This window comes from Rousettus aegyptiacus, unplaced genomic scaffold (genome assembly GCF_014176215.1).
Source record: "Rousettus aegyptiacus isolate mRouAeg1 unplaced genomic scaffold, mRouAeg1.p scaffold_m13_p_14, whole genome shotgun sequence".
Taxonomy (NCBI): Eukaryota; Metazoa; Chordata; class Mammalia; order Chiroptera; family Pteropodidae; genus Rousettus; species Rousettus aegyptiacus.
In genome coordinates this window covers 32,804,684-32,818,822 of record NW_023416289.1, presented here as the reverse complement: position 1 = coordinate 32,818,822, position 14,139 = coordinate 32,804,684, and the positions used below count along the sequence as shown (strand labels likewise).

General features: G+C 50.0%; 1 protein-coding gene across 17 annotated transcripts; it reads right to left on the bottom strand.

Moving 5' to 3' along the window:
* Positions 1 to 333: 333 nt before the first annotated feature.
* CD22 (CD22 molecule) lies at positions 334 to 12,631 on the bottom strand. Of its 17 annotated transcripts, none has more exons than XM_016119677.2 (16): positions 12,054 to 12,631; positions 11,622 to 11,670; positions 10,975 to 11,081; positions 9,704 to 9,843; positions 9,152 to 9,523; positions 7,866 to 8,168; positions 6,486 to 6,770; positions 6,098 to 6,361; positions 4,750 to 5,007; positions 4,293 to 4,556; positions 3,947 to 4,210; positions 2,518 to 2,614; positions 2,248 to 2,323; positions 1,955 to 2,079; positions 1,452 to 1,536; positions 334 to 1,173 (listed from the first exon to the last, which is right to left on the bottom strand). In XM_016119677.2, exons 4-16 carry the CDS (start codon positions 9,819 to 9,821, stop codon positions 1,042 to 1,044), a joined length of 2,643 nt encoding a protein of 880 aa, XP_015975163.2. In that variant the 5' UTR covers positions 9,822 to 9,843; positions 10,975 to 11,081; positions 11,622 to 11,670; positions 12,054 to 12,631; the 3' UTR covers positions 334 to 1,041. The 17 variants fall into 17 exon arrangements, with proteins under 17 accessions (XP_015975163.2, XP_015975167.2, XP_015975172.2 ...); XM_016119681.2 differs by having other exon boundaries at positions 9,788 to 9,843; positions 12,054 to 12,628; XM_016119686.2 differs by having other exon boundaries at positions 9,152 to 9,597; positions 9,788 to 9,843; positions 12,054 to 12,625.
* Between the last annotated feature and the right edge of the window lie 1,508 nt (positions 12,632 to 14,139).

Here is a 14,139-nt window from a genome sequence, read left to right as displayed (position 1 = left end):
AGGGACTTTGGACTGTTACGTAAGACTTACACATCACTTCCCATCTTGAACTAGCTCCACAGTAGCTAGTGGCGTCTCCATTTTAGAAGAAGAAACCAAGGTTCAGATGAGCTGGTGAACTTTTCCCACAATCGCTGGGCTAGTTGAGTAGAAGAGTCAGTCTCAGAGTCAGACCCAGTGCGCGCTTTGCAAAAAGACAACAGAGTCTCCAATCTGCTGATTCGACCATGAAGTTACCTGGACCCTTTTCCCTTCTCCCCAGGCCCCACGGTGCCTCCTCCGTGTTCTCATTGCACTCTGATTCCACAGACTGGAAACAGCTCGCTGGGTTTTCAAAGTGATATCTTAGCCATTTTTATTGTGCCGCTCTGTGCCCGTTACACGTTTGTCCACACTGGCGTATGTCTCAGACCACGAGGCCCCTGAGGGTGGGGCTGCGGCAGTGTGGGCCCCTCCACGGAATGCCTCGCTGGCAGGTAGAGGAGAAACGAGCACAAGACAGTGCCTCTTTCTACTTCATTTCTGTCCCTTTCCCTGGGTTTTGCCCCAAAAGTAGAAATTAGGCATAAGATTAGTGAGTGGGGTTATCTGAACTGGGCGGGGTAGGAGGGTGTCAGGGGATGGGGAGGGAAAGAAGAAAAACTACGGACAAGCTGACCCCAGCAGGGATGCAGCCAGCTGGGCATGGCGTTTTGGAGAGGGTGGGTCGTGACGTGTGGCTGGGAAGGGCAGGGGATTTGTACACTGCAGGCTAGGTGTTCAGCTGAGTTTCTGGGTGGGAAGGAGAGTGGGAAAAGGCCAGTGGCAGGCCTTTTGGACAGTTGGCGTTATCAATGCTGAGAAGGAAGACCGTCCCTGGGCCATGCCCAAAGTTCTCTGTAGTGACCAGGGGTGCAGTAATCGTGTGTGTGTGCGTGTGTACGCGTGCGTGTGTACGCGTGCGCGCGCACGTGCGTGTGTAGGGGGAGGCTGCATGGAAAAGCTCCATGACCACCTGACCCCTGCAGCCCCTTGGCACTTCTGCCTCGGCCCATTTGCAAGTCAGTGTTTGAGGGTCACATATTCCACCCCTTCGTGGTCCAGAGGCCGCTCCCCAGCCCCAAAATGAACCAGCTCCGAGTAATGTATCTCCTCGTCTTCTGGAACATCTGGAGTCACATTCTCATAGTCACCCTGAGAAAGGTACGTTGTGGTCAGGTTGGCCTCACGGTCGCCAGCCTCTCACCATCTGCTTCCTCTGCCCACTCTCTCCTTGACTCCACTGGGGGTTTAAGAGCCTGAGCAGGAGTCCTCATGTCCGGAAACTGGCCGCTGTTGGCATCTCAGCCCTGGCTCTGATCACAGCTGAGCCTCAGCAACCTTCCCACTTCCCAGCTTTTGCCACCACTGAGTCCACCCAAGTCTCCCCATCTGGCCCCACTTCCCCGCCTTCCAAAGCCCTGCCCTCTTACCACCTGACGCTTGTGCACCACAGAGTAAGTAACTGAATTGTCTCTGTTTAGGGAAAGTCTCGGCACCTCTGAGGTCCCCGCATCTCTGAAAGGAGGAAAAATGGATGACCACAAACAAAGCGTTTCTCACAAACCTGCCTCCTTTCCACTTCCCTAGACCCCAAGAGCACCCAGCCTCCCAGCCCCTTACGTATAATGCCTAATGCTCACACTAAGTAGGAGCTAATGTGTCAAATGAGTGGGTGGGTGGGTGCACCACACTCTTAACCTTGGCAATAGAGACTGACTCTGGGCACACATGCTCCCAGCTTGGACAGGTCCAATTCCTGAGACCTTTACCCACCTGGGGAGGTGGGGGGGTGGGTGCTGTTATGGAGCTGGAATGAGGAAATGGTATCTGATGGTGCCTGCCACAAAGATGGCAGGTGGGACACGAGCTTTTCCTCCCACAGCCCTCCCAGGGTGCAGGTGTCACCCACCCCCCCCAGCAGGACCCTCAGTACCCAATCCTCGGCGTGTCATTCTCGTCAACGGGAAAGTGCAAGACAGCGTAGCTGATGGAATCTTCCATCACCGGATTGTAGCAGCCCATGGAGTGGGGGCCTTCAGAAAGGGGGGCCCTTCTAATCTGGGAGAGAGACGAGGTTTCAGCTCTCACCCCTCCCTTCCCAACCCTAGCTCCCTCCCCTGGCCTCTGACACCCCAGGCCACCCCACAGGACTCTTCTCACCCTGCTTCACTTGGTTTCTTTGCTTGACTTCAGGTCTGGCCTGAATTTCATCTTTCTCCATCCTACCTTTTTATTCCTCACGAAGAAGCTCTGCCCACTGGAATTTTCCTGAAGGCCCTGCTGGCTCTGAATCCTCTTCCAACTAAGAAATAAAGATCCGCTCGATGATGAGTATTAAGGGATGGGAAGAGCCTGTGGAATGGCAGGCTGAGGCCTACAGGACTGGAGTTGCAGGAATGACCACGGGGAGGGAGGGGGGAGGGAGATGAAATACGAAGGGGAGAGAGAGGGGGAAAAGAGGGGTAAAGGGGGAGGCAGGGCAGCAGGAAAGCTCACCTTTGATGAAGCTTGACTCCCCAGATGGCCAGGAGGAGGATGGCCAGGCAGAGCCCCACTCCCAGGGCCGTTCGCCTGCTGATGGTCTCTGAGCTATCTGATGGAGAAAGCAGGACTGTCAGTGGATGGCACTGCCTTAGTCAGATACCAATCCGCTGTGCCCTGAGGCATTTGCCTGGTGGGCGTGCTTGACTTCTATTTGCAGAGCCCCTGCTTTTGGTGCACCGCTTCTGCACCCATGGGGATGTGATGCAGAGGAAGAGGGAGAAGCCAGTCCCGGCCCTCTAGACCTTCTATGAGGAGGAAAGGGCTAGAAGCTCCTGCTTTGTGTCAGGCACAGACACACACAGAGTATGTGACCTTCACAAATGGGTGCGACCTCTTCAGAGGGCAGTTTGGCCATACTATCAGAACTCTGAATCACTGTGCTTGGACCAGTAATTCCATGTAGGAATTCATCTTGTGACTACCCTCGCAGGGGTGTCCCACACAAGAGACAGCACACGCCTTGAGGAGGGCACTGGATACATAAGTTACATGGCATCCTAACGCGGGAATACAACGCAGCCCTTAGAGCAAGAGGCAGTCCTCCAGGGTATTCTGCAAAATGGAGACCCAGGGAACATGTTTTTATATAACATGTTACATTTCCAAATAAGATGCTGAGGCTACTCCCTTTAGTGTCCAGCTTTGCAGGCAATGAGCCTCTAAATTAAAAACCATGGCTCCAGTCATAAATCTGAAAAGTATAATAAATAAATTAAATATCTTCCCTATGTTTCCAGACTCTTTAGACACTGTATATGCACGCTCTTCAAGTGGCATCGTTACATGGAAAAAAAGAAAGTTCAGGGCAAAGTGTGAGCCCTGCCACCATTTGTATAACAAAGAAGAGTGTGTAGACAGATGTGTAGATGCATATTACGCACAGAGAGAATTCTCAGTAAAGAGACATAAACAGCTGCCTGCCAGACGTGAAGGCCATGAGCAGGAGGGGAAAGTTCTCAGGGAGCAAGAAAGGAGAAGTGTCTGTCTTTCCACCATTTAACCTTTCATACCATTTTAATTTTTTACCGTGTGCTTATATGGTCTTAAAAAAAAAAAAAAAAAAAACAACCCACAAATCTCAAAAGACAAAAACAAGTGTGAGAGAGAAGGAGCCAGTAGGTGCTTAGGGTGTCCACAAGGTGGGGACAGCCTGAGAGGGAATCCTCCTAGAGATGTCAGGGGAGACTGGGTGAGGAGGAGGGAAGACAGGCGAGTTGTGTGGTGGAGCAGGGCTGTGCCTCTGAGCACACAAGCTGGGCTGGCCTAGCAGGACAGGGAAGGAGTGGGTAGGGAAGAAGGGGTAGGTGGTCCGGAACGCACAGCCTCGGGCGAAAGACACAGGAGTGACCAAGGCCAAAGAAGCAGAGAAAAAGGGCCTTACAATAGACAGTAAGGGTGCTGGGGGGCGACTGGCCCACACCCAGTCGGTTGGTTCCCTGGCACCAATAGGCGCCTGAGTGCTCAACTTTCACAGGATCCAATCTCAGCATCCGATCATAATGGTGGAGGTTTTGGTTATTCCAGTCAAACCAGGCGTACTGGGAGATGGGAGGGTTGGCATCACTTTCACACGTCAGGACTGCATCCTTCCCCTCCGTCACACTGTCTTTCGGGCTCATGGACACCCGTAGCCTCCTAGGTGCATCTGTAAGGAGAAGCAAAATCAGGGTCCAGGTAGCCAGTCACCTGCCCTTCTCTGCTCTCAGCTTCCAGCTCCAGCCACTCACATAGCACCTGAAGCATCTGGGTCTCAGATGTGCTCTGTCCTACAGAGTTGTTGACCAAGCAGTTGTAACTTCCAGCATCTTCTGGAGAGATAGAGTCAAAGCTCAGTTCTCTTCCTTCCTTTAAAAGGATTCCATTTTTCTTCCAGAAGAAGCGGACGTCTGTGGGATGGCTGCTTGAGAAGTTACATTGGAGGAGAATGCGGTCCCCAGAGTGAATCTCAGAATGCGGGATGATGGGTAAGACCTTGACACCTTTGGGGGCATCTGGAGAACAAGGGCCTCAGGCTGACCTCTTGGGTCCTGTTCTTTCTTCCTGTCCCCAGGACTTCCTTTCCCCGTGGCCCTGAGGCTTGACTCTCACCCCTCAACTCACTGTGAAGATTCTGGTCTAGGCTCCAGTCTTTACACTGTATCCCACCTGGGCCACCTCCCAGATTCCCCTGCCCACATCACTCACACTTGATATGCAGGTTGACAGGGGAAGCCCACGAACACCATGAGTTACAGGCTGCGCAGGTGAATGGCCCAGCATTCCAGGAAACTTTTTGAATCATCAGCACCCCAGGTATGAGTTCATTCCAGAGACCTTGTGGACTCCATTCATATCGGGTGACTCTGGGGTTACTGGAAGTGTAGTTACAGGTCAGGGTCACATTATCTCCTTCTCGAATTGGCGTGGGGCTTTGAAGCACTGTGGTTACCTCCTTGGGGGCATCTGAGACAAAATCAGAGAAATGGGTAGCTGAAATAGGAAAAGTCAACTGTCCATAATACCTGTTCCTTCCTGCTTCCTCTTTCCCCTGATCTGCACTCTGCCTCCACACAGTTCCTAGATGAACCAGAGGAAGGCTCGCACTTTCCTCTTGCATCTATGTGAGGACAGAAACCCTGCCCGGCCTGTTTGGCCTGGTTGTGGTCAGAGGCAGGAAGGCCCGGTGGGTAAGAGCAAGCTCTGATAGAGAACACGTGGTGCTGTTTGTGGGTCTCCGCAAGGGTCTGGGGTGCAGAGCTGGGTCCCTGCAGCATGGGAGCTAACAACAACGACGACAACAACAACAACAACAACAACAACAACAACAACAACAGTAAAGCACAGCTCTGGAGCCAAAACTGCCAGACCCTGACACTTAGAGCTGTGTGACCATGGGCTGCAGGCCTCAGTTTACTCTTCTGTCAAATGGGGTCCTAAGAGTACCTGATAGAATTGTTGCCAGGACAAAATAAGAGCCTTAGAGCTGTGCAGTGTGCAGGAAACGCTGCTGCTGCTGATATGTACCTGGTTGTCTAGATGTTCTGGATTTGGACATTCCCATCAGCATATTTGGTGCAAACTATGACGTCTCAGGGTCCAAGGATCTAAACTGTGGATTCTCTTTGTTCTGAGCTCAGCTTAGTGACAAAATTCACTGTGTTAAACGGGGTCTGATGATAGAGAGGTAATGAGACATTTTGCCCTAGTTCTCCTCGAGAACTTCGGGACCCCTTCTGGGACCAAAGGACCCCTTCGGCCACTGCTTAGTGACGCCAAGTCTCCATGTCCACCATGAAGCCCTGGCATCATTCAGTTTATTCATTCAACAAACATCTACTGAACACCTACCATGCGTCAGACCCTGTTCTGGTGCTGAGAATCCAACTGTGAACAACAGTAGAACACCTGCTCTGAGAAGCTTACATGTTAAGAGCCCCCGGCTTCTGCTTGCTGTCCGTCCTAGGACCCAGGGATCTCCTACACTCATCTACATTCCTCCTTGGCCCACTTCCATCTTCTCTGCCTAAAACCCAGAGGCTCTGTGAATACTCACACTGAATGTCCAACTCAGCTTCCTGGCTCATTGGTCCAGGACCAACGCTGTTTTTTGCCAGGCAGGAATACTTCCCAGCGTGGCTGAGGGAGACCTTCGGGATGCGGAAGAACTTGTTTGTACTTCTCCGGATTTCAGTGTTATTGTGATACCAGGTATAATCTGTTGAAGGAGGATTGGCCGGTGCTATGCAAGTCAGCTCTACTCTAGTTCCTTCCTGAGCTGGTGAGGAGTTAATCTGAACCCTGGAAGGCCCCGGAGCATCTGGAAAAAGGTGTAGAAGCAAGTGGCGTGGGAGTGAGCAGTGACCTCTGCCGGCCTCTCAAGGGCCTTGCTTCCATCCATGCTAATACCCTGCCGGCCCCTCCCTAGCTCCCGGGAGGCTCACAGAGCACTTGGAGGGCCACTTGTGACTTTTCTGAGCCGATCTCATTGCGGGCCTCACAGTGGTACTCTCCACCCACATCCTTGGTCACTGATGTCAGGGTGAGTGTGAGCATCTTCTGCTCCCTCTGCAGTGTTTCCTGCTTTGTCAGGGGGATCCCATCCTTGAGCCAGGATATTGTCGAGGACTCTGGGTTGCTGCTGATGATCTTGCACGTCATGGTCACTGACATTCCCTCTTTTACAATGGCCTCTGTAGGGCTGACCTCGATCTCCAACTTTGGGGTGTCTGGAGGAGCAAAGGTCAGTGGTGGAGGGGACAGAGAATTCTCAGAGGCTGTAAAGAGGTGAGGAATTGTTGGGCTTTTCTTCTGATAAAGCAGCGGCCTACACATAGTGTGTGGGTGTGTGTAGCCTGGTCCACAAGCATTGACTGGTGATGGTCACGGCCTCTTAACTCCTCTCTCTGCTTCCCTGCCTACCCTAGTCCCTGAAGGTCTGGTCTCCACCAGCAGCCAGAAGCATTTCTAACTCTGTCAATCAGACCTTGACACTCCTCCATTTGAAACTGATCGGTGGAGTCCACAGTTAGAATAAAATCCAAAATCCTCAAGCGCCCGTTCCCTCCTGGCCTTCCTTTCCTACACTGGGTCCCTCAGACACAGTGCCGGGGCTCTCGGTCCCCCTGCCTGTTACGAACACAAGTGCCTGCCTCAAAGCCCTTGTCCTTGCTCTTCCCTCTCTCTGGAATCTTCTTGGAAATGCCTACCTGCCTTCACTCAAGTCTTAGCTCACGTTCACCGGCCTCACAGCAGTCTCCATCCCCCACGCCCTCTGTCCCAGCCCGGCTTCGCTTTTTTCTTAATATACTTAGCACCACCTACAGTTACGTTCTCTCCTTCTCTGTTGATCTATTTATCGTTTGTCTCTCCCGCTGCAATGCTAGCCTTGCTCACTGCCGTCTCCCGGGCAGCCATAAAAGTTCTGGCGCCTAGTAGGTTTGCAATAAATATCTAGTGAATGAATAAATGATAATGTGAAAAAATTCCTCAAACCCCGCCCCCCTCCCCTACAAAGGGGAAAAAAAATATACCTAACCAGATGATCCCAAATCATGTCATGGCTAAGGATAGATTAAATTATTTTATTCTGTTAGACAAAAGTAGAGGCTAAAATGAATCTGTTTCTCGACACACCAGGGCTGACAACAGAGATGGTGGAGGAGAAAACACAGCGCTGCCTGGGCCATTCCCAGCTGCAAGGGCCCACAACCTGACTATGCTCCCTTCTTTGGAGGCTCCTGCCACCCTGGGTGCTCACTGAGGAGCTGGGGAGAAGGGGACAGGCCCTTTGCTTTCCCCATAGGAGCTTGGGGGAGACTCACGCTTCACGTCCAGCTGCACGGTTTCATAGGAGAGCGGTCCCTCTGCATTGTCATTCCAGAGCTGGCAGGTCAGATTCCTGCCATGGTGGGTCCAGTTAGGATGCATCGTGAGCTTGCTCTGGGTGGAGACGGTCTTAGTAGTCAGGGAAGCTGAGGTGTTAGAGGGAAGCTGAGATGACTCCAGGAACCACTGCAATTTGGTCTGGTACCCATAGCAGGAGAAATTCAGCAAGCAGGTCAGCGTGACCTCCTGGAACTCTCGGATTTCTAGAGGGAGCTGAATGCGAGGTGCAGGAGCCGTTTCTGCAAAAGAGTAGGGACCACGCTGGAGGCCTGGAGGACTGTGGACCACTATGTCCTAGCCTCTTACACTGGCTGCGCAGCCCCAAATAACCCTCACCAGCCCATCCACCTCTCTCCAGGCTCTCCTTCCTCTGTTCTGAACCACTTTTGCTCAGCTGAAGCACCCTCTGAAAGGTCTTGTGGGTGCTGAATCTCCTTAGGAATTACAATTCATATTCTGTATTTACTTTATTTTCACTCCCAAATGTTTGCTTTCTAAATGTTTTCAAGCTCACTCTCCCCACCATCCCTAAGTGAATTTTACCAGTTTAGTTCAACATGCGTTTCTTAGCTTCAGTGATGACAAGCCGTCATTGTTGAATGACCTTAGTATTGGAGGCACCCCACACAGCATTTCTTTAGGGGGTTCCTTTAGTGGAGCAGGCCTGTGGGCAGCCAGCCCCAGCCCTCCCAGGGCTGGGTTGCCTTCAGACTGCAGGGTCTGAAGCAACATCTCTCACTCCAAATGTAGGGCTGCCTAAAATCCCCACCAAAAAAAGAAGCTATGGAATGGAGTGAGAGCACTAGCTGGGGTGGAGGCCACAGATTGGGGTTTGATCCATCCTCTACACATGTGTCATTTCGTCATGGGGGGCAAATTAGAATTAACTGCCAGCATTAATACATTGTGAGACTTCACTTGAAAATCTAGAGTTTTATCTTCTCTTGAAAAATCAGGCAGCCTGGAACCCAGATTCCAGAATGGAGCTGAGTGGCAGCTAGGATGCTAGAGGTGGAAAAAGTGCTCATGCTCTTGCTGGCCAGAGCTCCATTGTCTTGTGCTGCCTAAGTCACTCACTGGCACCCCCACCCTACCCCACCCCCACCCCCTGCCCTGACCTCTGCAGGCAACCTGGGTTTTGGCCCCTGTCCCAAGAGTCAACATTTCCCACTTCCCTCCTTGCCCATGCTCGAGGCAAAGGATCTCATTCCCAGGGCCTTACTGGAGACGTTGAGGACTATTTTCTCCATCCATTTTTCAGACCCTGATGTCGTCCTCAGCCCCAGTATACCGTTGTCTTCGGTTTTTGCAGGGTGGATACGCAGGGTACAGTTGGACTTGCTGTCTCCCAGGAATTGTATCCTTCCCTGAGAGAGCTTGTTCATCTTTGCCATCTGGAGGAGTATGTTCCCGCTGAAGGCCTTGGCGTTGTCATCATATTTATACTTATGGTACACTGTGAGGTTGTCCAGGGACACTCTTTTCCCTGGAAGTTTGTATTGGCAGGGTATCCAGATGCAGGCCCCCTCCCAAGCGTAGAGGGTTCCAGGGTGCTCAAATTTCCAATCTTCTGCGTCAGAGAAAGCCAAGTATTCTGGAACCCACCACAGTGATCAGAAAGCATTATTGACGGGCATGGAGAACTTTCAAAGGAATAAAGAAATCCCTCTGAGGAAAGAGGGAGAGAGGAGAGACACAAAGAGAGCGAGACACAGAGAGAGAAGCGTATATACGCATGTGTCCACAGCCTGTCCCCGCCCTACCCCACACTTACTCTTCTCTGCCCCAGATCTTTCCTCCTCCTCCAGCTCCAAAGTCCTCCTAGAACCCAAGTGCCAGCCCAGGCCACAGTCCTTACCAAGGAGCAGGAGCGAGGCGCCAAGGAGATGCATGCTGTTGCGTCTAGGCAGGAGCCTGGGGCAGGAAGAGGTCGTCTTTGAGCCACCTGGTCGCTTTTTCTAAATGGCTTTTCTTACTCACCCAGTGGGAGCTCTGACCCCTTTTTCTTAATCCAAGAAAGCCCATGTCTAGTTACATGGTGGAATGTGGGCTTCTGGATGCACACAAGGCCTTCTCTGCGTAGGCCATGCCTCTCCCATCAGCCCAAGAACCCTGTCGTGCTAACCTCCCTCTCTCCCCAGCACTCCTTCCTTTCTTCTATCCATCCACCCATCCACCCATCCATCCATCCACCCATCCATCCACCCATCCATCCATCCATCCATCCATGCGTCCATCTACCCATTTATCCATCCATAATTGTATAAACTTTCTGCCTAGCTCTCAGGCTTTGAGTAGCACCAGACAACTGAGCACCTGGAATAAAAGGCCCTGGGTAACTTGGAGCTCACTTTGGGGCAATCTAGTGAAGTTTTACATAGGGTTTTACATGGCCAAAGTTTGATTTTAAAGACTAGGGAAAAAAAATAACTTTAAGACCAATAATTAAATATGATATCAGGAAGCATTTAGAGGGGCCTGGAAGGACTTAGGAGAATATGATCCAAGGGCCCCTCTCAGATGCCCCCAGGGGCTGAGTAGGAAACATAAATCAACTAGGTGAGGACAAAGGTCATGTAAAGGCCATGACTTTCTCAGTTCCCACCAATTGTTGCCAAGCGGGAATGTGGGCTCATCAGCACTTTGAGACCTTCTACTGTTTTAAGGAAAGTAAGAAGCCAGATTACCACAATGAATGTCCTGCTAAACAACAACAACTAAAAACAAACGAAACATAGTGATGGTCAAACAAAACCTGTCTGTGGACTTAGCCGCAGTCCAAGGACTGCCAGTGTACAACTGCCGCCTCTCACTCACTCCCTCTCTCTGCTGAAAGCTGGCCCATCACCTTACTAGACTTTTACAAAGTTACATTTACATAAAGTTAAATTAAAGTCCTAATTTGCATATTTTGCTCTCAGCGCTGGTCCCCTGGGAGCTGGACAGGATGTGTCCACAGAGTGTGTCTCCGGTCTCAGCACAGACCTGTGCCCTTCCCACCTGCCCAGTCAGTTTCCCACGCATCAACACCCCACCCCCACTCACCCACCGGCTGTTTATCTCCTCAGGCCTGTGGCTCCTGCCAAAGTCTGTTTGGTACGCAGCACCCTTTGTGGGGAAAGCTAAGCTGCTGGCTGGAAGCAGGAAGGAATCTGTGCCCAGGCAGGAAAGTAGGGGTACGGGTGAGGGGTCTGAACCGAGGCAGACCCTCCAGGCAGAGCTGACACCAGCTCTGAGGGTGCTGATAGTGCTACACAAAAAAGTCTTTGAGGTCACATCCATTTGAGAGAAACTGGTTTTAAAAAGTTAACTAAGATTCTTCACTGTAGGTCTTTCCCAATCTTTTAATCAATTGTGCGTGCATCATACATCTCCCAACATGGGGTTTTGAGTACATACAGTACATTGCTCACACTTTTTTAGCCATGGGAACTATTTTACGTTTTCCATGAAAAACTTGGCAGTGTTGCAGGGTCAGTGTTCTGAGGGATGCACTTTGGATCCCCTTCGGGCTTCCACAAGGGCTGTGGCAGCGGCCAGATTCCATGCCCCGGGGCGAGACTAGCCTCCTATAGCTGGGCCATTGTGCCCCCTCTGTCAGCAGCCACCAGCTATACCTTCATTGGAGACTGGCTTAAGAACTCTGAATAAGTGGAAGAGCAGCACTTCTCAAAGCAGGGCGGTGTGCTTACCCTAAGGAGCGCCAGGCAACCTCTGGGACACAAGAAGTGGACTCCAGGCCTGAAATCGAAAGGCTGCTGAGGCATGGCAGAGTGTAGAGATTGGGGACAGTAGGCATTAGGCACCAAGACTCAGGACAAGGCCATGCTGTCCAGCCCTGTGGTCTGCCCAACACAGGCCTGTTTAGGGCCTTGCAGGACCTCAGAGCCAGTCTCCCTGGGTCCATTCCTTCCTCCTGGGCATCCAGTGACCCCTTGGGCCCTCAGCAAATTGGCCAGGCCCAGCAGGGATGCTCAAAGACAGAGCTTTATGGACCTCTTGCACACAGCAAGGGAGAGAGAAAGGGCTCCCCACTGTGCTCCTAGCCCCAAGAATTCTGTCTGATACACAGTGACTGCTTCATACTTGCTCACCGAATGCAAAGAGAACGAAATAGCTTTTACCTGTTTCCTGGTGTCTTCGCTCTTCAGAGACCCTGGCAGCATCTGAGAGTAAAGGAAGATGCACAGCAAAGTCTCTAGTGACTAATTTTTACCCTCTTTGGCCACACCCTCTGCCTCTCTGTGACCAAGAAGCGCATGTGATCTGGAAAGAGGGGAAAAGAGGCAACAAGGGGGATGGGGAATTGGAGTCAGATTAGAAGGAACACCAAAATATCTGTGGTTGTTTTTTTGTTTCAGTGTATGGAGTTTCTATACCAGATGAGTTTCAGAGCTGAGTCCTCCACAACTTTCCCCTCTATCCAGTTCTCAGAAAATGCTAACGACTCAATACAACCAGATTAAAACTACCAGCCCTCTGAAAAAGACACACGACTCAACTTGAAAGTATTTGTCGTTCAGTGACACCATCCAATTATCCTCATCCCCATTACTTTCTCTCCATGGGCTTGAATGGTAGAGAATCTGATCACTGACACTGATGCCTTGGCAGCAACCAAGGGATAAGTCAAAAGCACGCAGATGTCGGAAAGGGAAAAGATAAACTATGCGAAGTTATCGAATGAACAAGTCTTGAAACTAAAACCTCACCCCCTTTATCAGATGTCTAGTCTGTGAGTGTTTGAGGCCAGAACTAGATAACAGGCAAGGCCATGCAAATCCTACAGATGGCAAGGGAAGCTTCTGAGGCGTCTTCACCCAGGCACCACTGACTCTGACTGCAGGGCGTTGAGAAGAAAATAGAAAGAGTAAAGAATGATTTCTTCAAAAAGCGGTGACGTTCTGGGAAGTCCTAGGCACTTTCGCTATAGCATTTTTGCTGCAGATATCTTTGGCATAAACATTTCTACCACCAGCATTTTTGCCACAAATGTTTTCGCTTCATAACTAATAGGCTATAAGACAATTTTGTCATAAAAAAAGATAAAATCTTGAAAAATAAAAGAGAGATATTAAAAAAGGTGACGACAAAATTTAAAAGACATTGTGAAACATAAGATATTTGAATACATTAAAAATGTGTGTAGATTCATAGCAATACTGTGCAAATAACTGATTTTATTTGCACTTAAGCACTTAATTCTATAGGAAATGTGGGTTCAGCTCTGCCTTCAAGGAGAGCCTTTGGCCTCTTTTCCTTCTTTTTAACGTAGTGTGTTTTGAAATAAGAAACTAACTTTGGGGGACAATCATTATCATCTGGAAAAAATGCTAACTATTTTAAGACCTCTGCTACATCTGGATAGACCAGCCAAGGGGGCCAATGAAGATTTATTTATAATACAAAAATCGTAGTAACTGTGAAAATTTTGTTAATGCAGAAATGAAACCAAATAAAAACACCAAACTGTCAACTAGTTATTTTAATTTTTTTTTTTACAGCGGTTGATTTATTAGTCAATGGAGAAATGAAACCAACTAAACAAACAAAAACCCCAAACTGTCAACTAGTTATTTTATCTTTTTTTTTTTTGTGGCAAAATTGCCTTATGGCCAATTAGTTATGCGGCAAAATGCTTATGGCAAAGACGTCTATGGCACAGATGGTACAGCAAAAATACCAGACACGGTTCTAGGAAGATGGAGTAGGTGTACTTGTCCCTATTTCCTTGTCTAAGTACAACTAAAAACCTTGGACAGTATAAAACAAGCACAAGAAGACTCTGAAAGGTGGAGAGAAGGCACACTGGCTAGGGACCTCAGAACCTGACGAATGATATGGAGGTAAATTTCCTGGGTTTTCTCTTTGCCTCATATAACCCAGGCTGAATTCTAAAGAAGACAGCAACTGGAAATGCCAATGGGCATGGGTGAAAAAAATGTTCCAGCAAAATACCACTTTTTAGCCAAAGAACCAGGAAAGGGGCAACCTAGGTAGACAGAAATCTTTCAGGCAATAACTACTCTACCCCAGCCAAATACCACAGAAAAACCTGAAGCCTCACCCCCACCACTCCACCCCTGACAGCGAAGGCTGAGTGCGGAACCTAGATTTCTATAACAAAGAACCCCAGGCCACTCTTATACCTCGTCTGAGTAGTACCCTAGGAGGTTGAGTCTAGAGCTGGGCCCTCCATCCCCACTGGGC